Here is a 14,864-nt window from a genome sequence, read left to right as displayed (position 1 = left end):
GTTGTGATCCCAGTTGGTAAGCTGAGAACAAGCCATAAGTTTAGAAGAAATAAACAGAAGATGAGAGTCCAATAGAAAGGCTGGATAAGCTTTCCACACATCTCTGACACTACACACGTGCATAGAGAAGGCCTCAAGAAATGCAAATGCCAAAGAAAATCCTGAGAACTACATGAACTTTCAATGTTCTCCCCAACAACCTAGACTCAGATCAACTGGCAAGGGTGAAAGCTCTACAGGACTTATGAGAAAGGGTAACGGGAGATAACACTTTGTGTGTGGCGGAGAGAATTCTTAGGCCAAACAGAGTGTATCTCTAGAATGAGACTTTTTCTAAATATTGAGAGCAAATTAATTGAGGGGATAAATTCAATGAATATTTGGTAAACCTGTTCTGTGTGGAAGTCTTTGTGCCAATCACAGGTGGTTACAGATCACTAAAAGAAATTTATGGTTCAGTAGACTAGAAAGAGATGTAAAAGCTAACTTTAATGCAAGGTACAATAAAATGCATTGGAGCTACGTTGGATATGTGGAAGTATGATGGAAAGAACAATGAATTTTGACTTGCTATGAAAATAAAGACTTTATCTAAAAAATAACATTTGAATTATGTGTACAAAAGAATAGAAAGGGTATAATTTGGATTAAACTTTAAAACTTGAGAGAGATGTCAATAAGCGTAGAATGGGAAGGGTACCCTATGCTGGAGTTAAACAAAACAAACCCTCTATATATAGTATTAAAGTTGGTTACATGGAGAGATGCAGCATGTGGTGAAACAAAAGAACCTGAAGTATTTCACTGCTGTTCTTGACTGCATGTGTGGAGATTAGGCTCTTCCTTCGGTAGTATAAGCACCTGTTCTGATTCATGTCTGTGTTTTAGAATAATCATTATATCAGTGTTGTGGGGAATCTGCAGAAATATGGTTGTCAGTCAGAGTCTACTGTAGCAACCTAATTTATGTCAATGTACAGGCATGGAAAAGGAAATGGTGACAGATGTATACATTTTGAAATAGCAATTTTAGAAACCAGACAATCATCTGTATGTATGCCGGTGAAGCAGGAAGAAGAAAACGTGACTGCAGTTGCTGATCTGAAGCCTGTGTAATCCAAGATTAATTGGGCTCTGCAAAGTATAATTGCCTCCAAAGATGACAGGTTATGTATATTTGACTTTTCCTACTGTAGGCATACAGGCATGAAACTAAAGGACACTTGCTCTTTGGAAGAAAAGCTGTTAAACTATGGACAGCATATTAAAATGCAGAGACATTACTTTGCTGACAAAGATCCATATTATTTGAATGACAAGTCCATATAGTCAAAGCTATGGCTTTTCCACAAATCATCTATGGGTGTGAAAGTTGGACCATAAAGAAGGTTGAGGCCAGAAGAACTGATGCTTTTGAACTGTGGTGCCAGAGAATATTCTTGAGAGCCCCTTGGGATTCAGGGAGAGCAAAACAATCAATCCTAAAGGAAAGCAACCCTGAATATTCATTGGAAGGACTGATGCTGAAGCTGAAGCTCCACTACTTTGGCCAACCAATGCCAAGAACTGACTCATTGGAAGAGACCCTGATGCTAGAAAAGACTGAGGGCAGGAAGAGAAGGGAGTGACAGAGGATGAGATAGTTGGATGGCATCACTGACTGCATGGAAATGAGTTTGAGCAAACTCAGGGAGATAGTGATGGACAAGAAACCCCGGCGTGCTGCAGTTCATCAGGTTGCAAAGAACTGTACATGACTTGAACGAAAGTGAAAGTCTCTCAGCTATGTCCAACTCCTTGCAACCCCAGGACCTATACAGTCCATGGAATTCTCTAGGCCAGAAAACTATAGTGACCTTTCCCTTCTCCACGGGATTGTTCCATCCCTGGGACTGAACCTAGGTCTCCCACATTGCAGGTGGATTCCTTGCCACCTGAGCCCCAATGGAAACCCAAAAATTATGGAGTGAGTAGCCTATCCTTTCTCCAGTGGGTATTCCTGACTTAGGAATCAAACCGGGGTTTCCTGGCTTGCAGGTGGATTCTTTACCAACTGAGCTATCAGGGAAGCCCGTACATGACTTAGTGACTGAATAATAGCAACATGTCTATTTGAGTCTGTATGTGTGTCCATGTTTCTGTATTGGAAGAAGGATAATATATTGTCAGTTTATCTTGGAATATGTTAAATTTCTGCTGCCTGTCAAAAGTCTACTTTGCCTTGTCCAAGAATTTGGGTAATTTGAGTACCTGGGCTTCTCATAGAAATAATGACTGAAAACTTGGGAATAGGTAAAAGAGAGGAAAGCTGTATATTGATTTTTGCAAGTGTTAATACTGAAAGAGTGAGGATTGGATAAGAAGCTGGCAAGAAAATCCCTCAGTTACCAGAGAACTAGGATGAGAATCAAATTTTCTATAAAGGAGTAAAGAGTTTTACATAGTTAAGTACTGAGTAACACATACTATTTTATTTATATACTATTAAAAATACATACTATTAGAGATAGATGAATTAGATTTATGATTTTGTATGATTTTAATAGTAGGATGTGAGTGAAGATCAGATTTGTAACTATGCATTAATTATTCATAAATAAATAATAAAATATCTAAAATGATCAATTAATCCAAATATCTAAGTACATCAGAGCTGGAAATTCAGAGTCTTATAGCAGGCTTCTCTGGTGGCTCAGTGGTAAAGAACTAGCCTGTCAGTGTAGGAGATACAAGTTTGATCCCTGGATCAGAAAGAGTCACTTGGAGAAGAAAATGGCAACTCACTCCTATGTTCTTGCCTAGAGAATTCCAAGGACAGAGGAGCCTGGCGGTCTACAGTCCAAGGGGTCACAAAGAGTCAGACAGAACTAAGGGCCGAAACAACAAAAATAGTAGAATGAGGTCTTATCTGGGAAAACTGTTTATAGACTGGGGCATGGGAGGATTATAGCCCAAAGGTAAAAATCAGTAGAGAGGAAGAGATTATTGTAGTAAAATACAATAGAAAGAAATGGAATAATTAGCTGAGCATGGTAAAGGCAAGGGGAAAGGATGGGCTTTTAAGCAGTGAAGAGTAAGAAATATGACAGAAGCAAGTAAGAACTGAAGAAAAATAAAATAAGTGGGTTGAGAATCAAAGGACTCAGCTACATACAGGATTTCATTTATGTAAATTTAGATTCCATTTTTCAGAGGGTATAAAATATTGTTAAGTTCTGAGGCAGTTTTTCTCAAGATTGCCTGCATATTACAGCTGCTTTAGTTTATTAGATGAGATCTCTCTGAGTGACTCTGCTATGTGTTGTAATATCATTCAGATAAAAATATCTCAGGGTGTAGTCCAGGCATCAGTATTTTTAAAAGTTTCTCAGGTGAACTTCTAATAAATACTCAGATAGGATTAAAAACCATTGATTGAAGAGAACTGTAAAAGTCTAGGAATAACATCTTCGAAGTACAGACTGGATAGCTAACTACAGAAGTTAAAATCTATATCTTATATATCCACATCTGTATCTCTAATACAGAGAAATTGGCTTTTCAAAAAAACTAGCAGTGTGTGAAATGAGACTTTAAGACAAGAGAGTGTGATATCCATTAGCATCAACCTGGAAGATTGCATTGATGGTTGACAAAATTGTTTTTTGTCGACATAAAATATACTCCCTGACCTAAAGAAAGAATCATACTCCCTCATGCTGGTAATTTCTCTCCAAACATAAGATGTGCTCATAATCTGATTACACTGCCAGTTGTGAAAGATGCACTGCTGTTTTGTGGTAGTGCTCCTGTAAGCATATCTCATGAACCATACATGTCAGAATCACCCTGTTCCTTTTTACAGTAATCAAGCATAATAGATATAAAGTCAGAAAACTAGTTTCTAATTGAGAACTTGAAATAAGAACCTGGATAATACATTTTTATGACTGATCCATGCATGTGGACAAGGATAGCTACCTTATAAGAAGACAGTGGACTCAAATAATTACGTACTTATATCAGGCCAAGATAGTCTCATGTCTACACTGAAAATGATCTGATTATAATACTTAAAATCTGTTATCCAAGGCCCTCTTTGCTGGACACTGCTCATTGTGTCTTTTATTTCTAATATTTTCCCTCTTTTGGTCAACAGAATACTAACCAAGTGAAGTGAAAGTTGCTCAATCGTGTCTGACTCTTTGCGACCCCATGGACTATATAGTCTATGGAATTATCTAGGCCAGAATACTGGAGTGGGTAGCCTTTCCCTTCTCCAAGGGATCTTTCCAACCCAGGGATCAAACCAGGTCTCCCGCATTGCAGGCAAATTCTTTACCAGTTGAGCCACAAGAGAAGCCCAAGAATACTGGAGTGGGTAGCCTATCCCTTCTTTAGCAAATCTTCCCAACCCAGGAATCAAACTGGGATCTCCTGCATTGCAGGTGGATTACCAAAGAGGAAACTAATCAATCTTCTGTTGAGTTACTTAGGAATGGGAGGGTTATGGAAGGGTGAATGGAGTAAAAGAAAAAGAAAAATTTATGACCCTTAAAAGGTGGTTCCAAATCACAGTTCTGAATTACTTTACTCTGCTTTAAAACTTTTGTCTCAATGGGAAATCTATTTTATTTCTAGACCCTTGGAGGATGTATTATAGCCACACCACTCTTTTTACCATACCTTGAGATATTTTTATTTAAATAATATGGCAATACACAGTAGAGTCACCCAGAGAGATCTTATTTAATAAAACAAAGCAGCTCTAATATGCATACCAGGAATAACATTAAAAATACTAATTAAAAAGCTTCATTTTTTGGCATTTAAACAAATTAAAAATTAAAAGCATGTAAACATAAATAACAGTCTATGTTCAAATAGATTTTCAAAGGGAAATATATAAAATATGAATTTTAAAGGTAGGGCAAATGTGTTTTTCAAAGAGATACATAAGGGAAATTAACTTTTGTAGTCTGCAAATGCCAGAAGTAAGCTTTTTGATCCCCCAGGGCAAACAATTTTGAGATACGGTTCTATCACATAATTGCTATTGTTGTCTTAGTTACACTTTCCAGTTCCCTGCGGGCTGTTTTTCTATATAAACTTACTTTTATTTCCAATTATGTTATTATAGAGATGAGAATCAGATCTAATTAAATAAGAACATGACAGTAATTGTCATTCCTTTATCTCTACAAACCATAATTTTACTCCCTATGAAAGAATGCCTCAGTAAAGATAAATGTAGATCTCTAGGTCCATCAGCTGACTAGAAATAAAGGCCAATATCCTTATTCCTCCCCATCCATTCAGATCTACTTGTTTACAGATTTTCCTTTCTTTCATCCTCAAGTAAACATTGATTATGCATCCATTAGTTTGGGCATCTACTATATGGATACAGTGTTTGTGGATATAGAAATAGACAAATTTCAGTTGTGCCCTTAAGAAAAATGGGTTAAAAAGAGAGATTTCATCAATATGACAAGTGTCATTCCAAGATATAAATAAAATATACTGTGGCTACTTGAAACCTTTTCCCTACTACCATATACACAGAATAAGACATTCACATAGCATGCATTTTCAGTGCTCAGTGTATACTGTTACCCTTTTCCGTATCACTGAAGAAAGCATATCTTAACCCAATAAACACAGCAGAGATGGCATTGCATTATTTCTAAATTATGTTAACAATTAGTTCATGGTAAAGAATCTGCCTGCAATGAGGGAGACCTGGATTTGATCCCTGGGTTGGGAAGATCCCCTGGAGAAGAGAAAGGCTACCCACTCCAGGTATTCTAGCCTAGAGAATTCCATGGACTGTATAGTTCATGGGGTTTCAAAGAGTCAGACACGACTGAGAGACTTTCACTTTCACTTTAGTTCATGTAAAATAGATAATAATTTATCCTTTAAATAAATATTTACTGCAAGGCTAGGTATGTGCTGGTGTCAGAGTGGCAAACAAGACAGATGGTCACTAATAGGGTTTATAGTGTGGAGTGAGGACAAGAAGAAAAGATAATTTTAGGTGGCCATAGTGGCTCTAAAAGTAATTAGAGAAAGCAAGTTATAGAATAAGAACTGTGATGTGGGGTGTATGTGTATAGTATATATTGGAAGGCTATCGACACTAAGCTATTAGGAAAGCTTTCTCTGAGGAGGTGATATTTTGAGCTGGGTCCTGTATGATGAGAGTGAGTTAGCCTTATAAAAGATCAGATAAGACGTGCTCTTGGTTAATAGAAAATAGTGTACAAAAGCCATGAGACATACAGTTAACTATTTCTTCCCTGACATTTCACACTAATGAAGACACGCTGTTGTAATCATAGTATATCGGCTGCAAACTGGTATGTTTTTGGTGGGCTGCAAGAACAGGAACTATTAATGAAGAAAAAGTCAATTAGGGTGCTTTGGGCTGAGAAAAAATAATAAACTCAAAATGGCTTCACTAAATATCTCACCACATGAGAAATATTGAGATAGCTCCTGTTAAGGTTGTTTATTTCAGAACTCATCAAAACCATTAAAAGCCCAGGTTCCTTCCTTCTTTCAACTAATATATTGGCTGTGGCTTTAAACCTAGTCCCTTCAAAGTGACAAGAGGGCTGTAGCAGCTCCATGCGTTACATCTGCACACAGAACAGCTCAAAGACAAGAAGAATGTCTCTTCCTTTTATCCCTTTGAAAAAACAGAGAAAAAATTTCCCAGAACCTATTAATAGATATTCCTTCAAGTCTAATGACTAAGAATTATGTTATATGATTATTATTCCTAAACCAATAGTCAAAGGGAATGGAATTAACATGATTAGCTTAAGGATCTCAGTTTTGCTAGTTAGCAAGGAATTTAAAAAAAAAAAGAAATGTTATCAGGTAGTGACCATACAGTGTTTTCCAGGAGAACTTTGCATATAAGAGGCAATATTATTTTGGTATTACATTATTGGGGTTTTCTTTGAAGACAAAATTTAACCTATGTCTGTCTTGCCTCACTTCATCTTCTTTATTACATTATCCTGTTTAATTCCTTCTATTAAATTGATCAATTTCTGAAATTAACATTTTTGTATACTTATTAGTTGTATGTTTTCTATCTCATTTCACTGTAAAAGGGTCTTGTTCTTGCTCACCACTATGTCCCAATGATTAAAAGAGTGCCTGTAATAAACATTTATTGATGAAAAAAGAATTACTAGGAATTATCTACAGAAAACTACTAAGGAATGCTTCTTCAGAAAGCAAAAAAGTCTAAAGAACAAAGAAAGTAATCAAGCTGTAAATAGAAGGGAAAGAGATCAAGGTAAAGGAAAAAATTGGACAAAATGGGAATGAGCAAGACACATTCAGGTAACTGGCAGTGGTGGTTGAGTAGGACTGAAACATACATATATGAATAGAAGGCCAAGGATGAAGCTTGAAGGAAAGCATTCAGACCATGAAGACTTAGGTACATTGTTAAGGCATTTGGACTGCTTTTTTTTTACTCCTCTGAAATATATAATACATATATAGATACATAAATTCATTTGTTAGTATTCTTTATATACTATACTATTATGTAATAGATTATATTATATATAAACATATTATGTATCATATATTGTGACATAACATATTGTATATAGATTTTAGTAATAATTTGGAGCCACTACAATACTCTAAAATATATATAGAATCATGACCTTCCTGGCTTGAGAGCAATTTCAAATTATTAAGTCTGAGTCTCAGGTGTAGAGGAGAGTGAGATCAGTAGTCTTTACATTACCGGGCAAGTGAAATCTTTTGAGTTTTTTTTTTTTTTTTAATTGATTACCTAAGTATTACATATGGAGCTTCAGATCCATGAAAGCTAGAGTGAATCTTGCTCATCTGTATTTCTCAGTAGACACCTAGATGATTCTGATATGAAATGGCAACCCACTCCAGTATTCTTGCCTGGAGAATCCCATGGACAAAGGAGCCTGGCGGGCTACAGTCCATGGAGTCTCAAAGAGTTGGACACGACTGAGCGACTCACACACACACACACACACAGTCACTTTGGAAACTACTAGAGTTAACTATTCTCCAGAGTTCTAAAAATCTTCAAGGAAGAATATTACTACTTCTTTACAATTTATACACAGAATATTTAAAAACAAATTTGAGATAACCTGCAATTCACTAAAATGTAATAAGTACAGCTAATGAGTACAGCTAATGATAAAAATGAGACAAATCAAGGATAAAGATTTTGCCAGATTTCTGTGTTTTCAGGATACCATTTATTATAGAATCTTAATATTTCCTGGTGTAGTTATTCCATTTTAGGTCCAAGTAATCAATGTCAAAGAGTACTGTCCAATAATATATTTATTTGTATTTACCACTAAAGGAAATCTGGGCTTCCCTGGTAGCTCAGCTGGTAGACCTCAGTTGGATTCTTGTGTTGGAAAGATCCCCTGGAGAAGGGATAGGCTACCCTCTGCTGTATTCATGGACTTCCCTGGTGGCTCAAATGGTAAAGAATCCGCCTGCAATGTGGGCGACATGGATTCAATCCCTGGGCTGGGAAGATCCCCTGGATGAGGGCATGGCAACCCACTCCAGTGGTCTTGCCTGGAGAATCCCCATGGACAGAGGAGCCTGGCAGGCTACAGTCCATGGGGTCACAAAGATTTAACCCATTTTCACAATAGTTTAAAATAATTTGAAGTTTTATACTACATGTTTAATGCTTGAAACTTCAGTATATTACTGTATTCACTTTATGATGTTCAACATAGAATGTTAAATTTTAAAAATCAATCTATAAATAGGTCAAATTGCTATTTGTGTATCTAGCTAATTCTACTTGAAAGTGTATACAGGTGCACTTTCATTGAAAAAGCAAACATAAATGTAAATCTTTTTAAGCTAAATTATGCCATAGGATAACCCTGAAATTCACTTTTATTTCTTAAGCAATTTTTTAACCAATGCATTGTAAAATACCTAAGGAAATAATTGTTTCAAATATATCCTCATATTATATGGGTAATTACCTGTATGACACTGTCCCCAGGATTCATATCTGTATAAACATAGACCTCATAGGATATTTCAGGGAAGGTTGGAGAGTTGTCATTTGCATCCATCACCCGAATAGTGACAATAACTGGCTCACTTTCTTGAACACCGTCAAATGCTGTTATCTTTGGGGGTAGAAAAATAAATTTAACAGAGAAGTCATGCAAACATAAGCAGTACAGAATTCACTCCTACAATTTGAAACGTTTCTCATATTTTTTACAGTTTCAAAAGGACGCTAAAATGTTTGCTGATAAAGGAAGTAATAAAAATATAATAGTACATAAAATCAAAGTGCTTTAATGTGCTAGGAAGCAACTATGGAGGATTCTGCTTGATTTTTATATATTAAATTCCAGTCATACTTTCAATAACCTGATATATAAAATGTTCTAGAGGCTTGAAATGGGCCAACATTGCTAATTCTTAGGAATTAACTATTTAACCTTAAAAAATGAATAGGGAAATGCTCTTACATATTTTGTATACAATGCAATAGTTGCTTTTATAGCAACGTGCTTATATAATCAAGAAAGTAGGTGCCCTAAACTTGTAATATTATTGTCTAATAATTCACAAAAATCACAAATTTTAAAGGACCCATTGGCATTCATTAAGAGTGATATTTTAACGATATTGTTAACTTTTAAAGAAAGTCTCACAAAAAGTCAGTGCTCTAATAATACCATTGTGGTCCTGAATGACTTCTTAAAACTACTCTGTATCCAAGTTTTAACTGTAGATTTTAGGTCTTCTGGAAGCTCTGAGTCTGCTGTATAAGTTTCTCCAGAAAAAACAAATAAACAAAATTCTTACATAAATTTCATTTCCTATATTTTTCTATCAGCTCATCTCATTTTTTCCTATATTTGAATAAAATCTAGCTCAGAAATTTGGATGATAAATAGAACTCCCTTTTAACCTCTATTCAGCTGTCAATCTTTCTCTCTCTGTTTCTTTCTCTTTCTCCTCTAGGTTAATCTAACCTAAGAATTCTTCTTGTGGGGGGCTGTCCTATGTATTATGTCTCTCAGTATTATCAGTGTCTACCGCAGATGCCAGTAGCACCTTTTCAGAAGAGTAACCAAAAATGTCTCCAGAAACTGCAAAATGGTTCTGGGCAGGGTGGTGGGAGCAGGGATCATCTTTAGTGAGAACCACTGGCCTAACCCTAAGACAAACCTAAAAATGCAATAACAATAAATATGTAAACAAATGTTAGAAAATAATTTTTACTTTGTTGATTCTACTTTCTAATACATCAATTTAAGTCAATCGTGAGTGGATGGTGAAGAGTGAGACTCCCATTTTTTTTTTTAATCTCAAAATTTATCTTTCTTCCATTGGAAGGGATAGTAATAAAGCTATATAAACTGAGAAAAAAGAAATACTTTTGAGGAGAATTTTATTATTCATATTCTATGTTATTAATTGAAAACACTGCATTTTTCTTTTCCAATCATTGACCTTTTCAGTTTTAAACAAGCATCTCTTTCTCTTGCATACATATACATTTATGTGTGTATATATATGTATCTATCTATATATACATATATATGGAATCTCTTTACCGAGAAGGTGTAAGTCTGCTGCTCTTCCCTGTCCACCGGTTGAAGTAAGGTGAGGTAGCGAGTGATTCCAGTCTGTGTGACAGTGAAGACTGAAGTGTAATCATTCAAAAAAAGGTGAAGCTCTGGGTCTTTCGTCTTAAACAGAAAAAAAAGGCATTATTTAAAATGTTAATAATCAATATAGTTATTAGTTCATTACCTGGAAATGCATTTTTCAAATTTATTACAAGTATAACTGCATTAAGAATTCTCTAAAGAAAAGAGAGCTTCAACTAGAAATTGTTCAGAGTTGAGTAAAACTACCCAAAGATAATTACTCATTTGTGGAAAATACTTAAATAAGTATTGGCATAATTAATGTGAATGAAAACAAAAATAATAAGAATAAGACATAAAACAGTCTAATTGAATACATTCTTACTGATTATTTAATATCAATATTTTCCAGAACTTCACTGGACTTGAGAAATAAGAAATAAACACAAGAAAAGGAAGCTAAAGCCCAGAATTTTAGCTGTAGAATTTTACAATTACTTCATTTGTAGAAATAAACTGCACACATGCATATTATTGTTATGTTCTCATGTTTAATGTAAATTAGAAATAAAATTGGTTATGTATAATTCATTATAAATATTATGCTTGTTCTTTCTTATTTTAATGTAAATATTCTCCAGGGGGAAACATAATATTTATTTTGATTAAAATATTTCTGATGATTAAATTCAAATATTTGAATTGACACGTGTCTGATAAAAAGGTTTAGTAAAAAATGATATATACATAAAATGAAAGTGATTGCGAAAGTTCAAAACACAGGTAATTAACTAGGCAGTGGAAATCCTTCTCAATCTTACTGCCATCTCTGAAAGATAACGTATTAATATCTGCAATTCAGAGAAAGAACAAAGACATAAAATGGGAAGGCTTGGATTGTTATCTGCATAGTGGCAAAGAAAGAAAGGTGCAGTAAACAAAAGGGGATTACTGAGAGAATGTGGACTATCAGGAAGGCTATCAAAAATAAGAACAAACAAGGAGGTAATGAGTTTCACAAATTATGGCAGCTTTAAAAATATTATGGTGTGAACGGTGGTTTAAAATCACAAGTTACTTTTCTATCAGATAACATCAAAGGCTGAGGGCAGAGTAGATAGTCCGGAATTGTTAAACATGTTGTTGATTAAAAAAATTAGAAATTCCCATTAAAAAAAAATTTCTATGTAGAAGTGAGAAAGTTGAAATGCATGCTGCTATATTAAAAGGTGTGCATAACTTGACCCACAGACACTTTATATCTACCTAAAATTTCAATATGTGTATATTTCAAGTAACCTTGGAGTGAATAGTTTCATTTGAACCTGACATGTTATGTGTTTATAGTACTTCATTAGGAGATATTACTTAGCCATATCATGGCAGCTTTCTTGTCCACAATTTTGACATGAGGTCAGTGTGCTATATTTAACTTGGAATATTAAAACAATGCTATAGAAAATAATTTTCCGTTAATCCATTTATTATAAAATAATCAAAGTTGTTAACAGTTGGAAAAAGAGGCATCACACTGACATTATATTCTAGGGGACACTTCAGCTGTTTTCATTTCAGTGTCATAATCTCAGCAGCTCAGCATGGATAGGAAGCATGGCTGGAGTATTTGGTTAAATCAAATATGTTATTTAAAATTATTTTAAAAGGTAATTTGTAAAATGCACATTAAACATATGTTAAACCACATTTTGGGGATTCTTATTATATTTTAGAGCCAATTGTAATAAATTCAATTACTAATTTTAAATGATCACAAATTTTAGTTAGCATGCATTTTCAGTTAAAGGAAAACTCAATAAATACAAGTAAGTGCTCTTTTTTAGTGTTTACCTATCAAGGTAAAATCACTAGACTTTTAAATTCACATAGTTTTTTTCTGTTCTCTGACTGTACCAACAATGACGCCTGCAAATATAGCTTCTTTAACTCATATATTTACACTATAAATAATCTAAGTAGGGCAAGTTTTGCTACATGATTTGCTCGCCAAATGTTTACTTCTTTTTGTTCATTCAAACCCATCAGTCATTCTCTATTTCCTTTATAACTAACCCTCTCTCACTGTCTCTTCTTCCTTTCAACTGTAACCTCTGTTAATAAATTTGTTAGATATATTAATTCACATACTCACCACATTTTAAGCAATTTTTATGTCAGGTGCTGTGATAATGCAATACTGTAATGAGTGCTGGGTTGTAAACTAGTGCATGTATGTGTGACTGTGGTATGATTGTGTCACAAACCACAGTATTTCGTGTATTTATGAAAGCAACAAGATTTTCATCATCAAGTGCTTCCCATTTGAAGCTAACATACACACCAGGACTTCATAAACAGGTTCTCTCATATTTGATAACAAGAAATACTAAAGAATTTTTGATAATTTAATTGTCTTTATTTCAAGTGCTTTTATAATAACTAGCTAGAATACTAAAATAACATTTCCCAGAACTGCAGACTGTTTTATGTAAAAATATACATATAACATAATGCATAATGTTAACATTGTACATGGCATGTTACAGCTTATTCCAATCTGCCTTGCACAGTGAATTTTTGGTTAAAATGTAACTTTTGAAGCTAATTAATATTCAAAATAGTAACCTTTTAAAATCTATATATGTATGAAGCATGCATAGATGCTATGGGTAAATGAGCCTTTAGCTGACAATCATCCAGTTGTCTCTCAAAGTTTACCACCTTAGATTCATTTGTAATGATAACCCTAGATTCAGGTGTGGTATACAATGAATGTAAATGGAAGAGAATACTCTGCTTTATTATTCTGATAGGGACAGTGTAGGTTTTATGTAGTCCTTATCTCGATTAATTTATTTAAAGTAAATATTAGTTTTCTAGATGATAATATACACATAGGGCTGATTATTACAACAACTTTTTCCCAATAAACAGTAATATTATTTTACTCTAAAGTATACATTCCGTAGACACCAAAAGCACAATATATTAGTTTGTTGATTTGTGTATTATTTTCTGGGAGGGCAAAATAAACTCCAATATTTATTCACAGCACAAATAAAACTAATGCAAAATTAAGCACATACACAAACACAAAGGTAAACTAACACATAAATGTAAAATTTAAAAATCCTACCACAAGAAGAAATATATTCAAATATGACAGTCTATTGGATTTAAAACCAATTTTCGGTTTCCAATGAGACTCAAAATATGATATAATAAATTCATGCACACAGAAGATAATATGCATCCTCATATATATGCACATACCACACAGAGATATATATTTACATATATATATAATATATACATATATATATAACTACATACTTATGTGCATACATAATAACTATGAAGCATAGCAAGAAAATGACAAAAAAATTAATCTCTTCTGTCAACTTGAATTAGTTGACAGCAGTTTTCAGAAGTACCTTGTTTAAAGGGTTCAACCCTCACATTAGGATCTTTGAAAGAATATGATGAATTATTAATGGTTCATGAATTTAAAAAAAAATAACTACATAATCTTTGAGTTTACATGCAGTTTGAATTCTACACAATTTCATACTACTATTACCAATAATATGTAAATAAGTTTAGATTGCATATATATCTTAATAATTTTTAATAAATGATAAGTAATTCTCTAGTTTTATTTTAGTAGAACAAAAAAGAACAAGGAAGTGAATCACAGCAATTAACAACAACAAAAAAAACCCACAAAATTAACAACTAGTACCTACAGGAACACCACCCGGCAGAACCTATATGCAAATTAAACATTAAATGAAAACACTGTAAATGTAAATGACCACAAATATATATATGACAAATAAGTATAGCTAGTAAAAAGCCAACAAACCTCCAAACAAACAAACAAAAACCATTTTACAGTTCATTTAAACTAACAACTTTTTTGAAGGTGTATTTTTCCCTAATGTTTTGATACATCATAACATATGTATGATAGTATAGCAATATTTATAAACTATATATGCACATTATACCATTGAAAGTATAATGTATTAAATTTCAAGGATACCTTTATTTTGAAACAGTAGCACCATATAGGGATGAAAATTGATTTGGAATTATAAATGGATCACTGCTTTTCTGAAAGCTAAAGCATAACCTCTATTGATTATTATTCTTTTTTTTAATATCTAGAATTCAATAAGCAATTTTAGTGGTTCTGTCAAAGAAAACCTGGTGGTT

The 14,864-nt window shown here is 33.7% G+C and overlaps 1 protein-coding gene across 14 annotated transcripts in view; it reads right to left on the bottom strand.

Moving 5' to 3' along the window:
• PCDH15 (protocadherin related 15) overlaps positions 1 to 14,864 on the bottom strand; it is an 874,382-nt gene that overhangs the window by 369,578 nt on the left and 489,940 nt on the right. For 12 of the 14 annotated variants that reach the window (XM_068961317.1, XM_068961319.1, XM_068961315.1 and 9 more), the window contains 2 exons: positions 10,614 to 10,748; positions 9,018 to 9,167 (listed from right to left, as the gene is read on the bottom strand). In XM_068961317.1, coding sequence (XP_068817418.1) covers positions 9,018 to 9,167; positions 10,614 to 10,748 — 285 coding nt within the window. Of the gene's footprint in view, positions 1 to 9,017; positions 9,168 to 10,613; positions 10,749 to 14,392; positions 14,414 to 14,864 lie in introns of all 14 variants that reach the window. The other 2 variants (XM_068961313.1, XM_068961314.1) reach the window with 1 other exon arrangement.

This window comes from Capricornis sumatraensis, chromosome 23 (genome assembly GCF_032405125.1).
Source record: "Capricornis sumatraensis isolate serow.1 chromosome 23, serow.2, whole genome shotgun sequence".
NCBI classification, from domain to species: domain Eukaryota; kingdom Metazoa; phylum Chordata; class Mammalia; order Artiodactyla; family Bovidae; genus Capricornis; species Capricornis sumatraensis.
The sequence above is the reverse complement of the archived record's forward strand: the minus strand, read 5'-3'. Positions and strand labels throughout refer to the sequence as shown.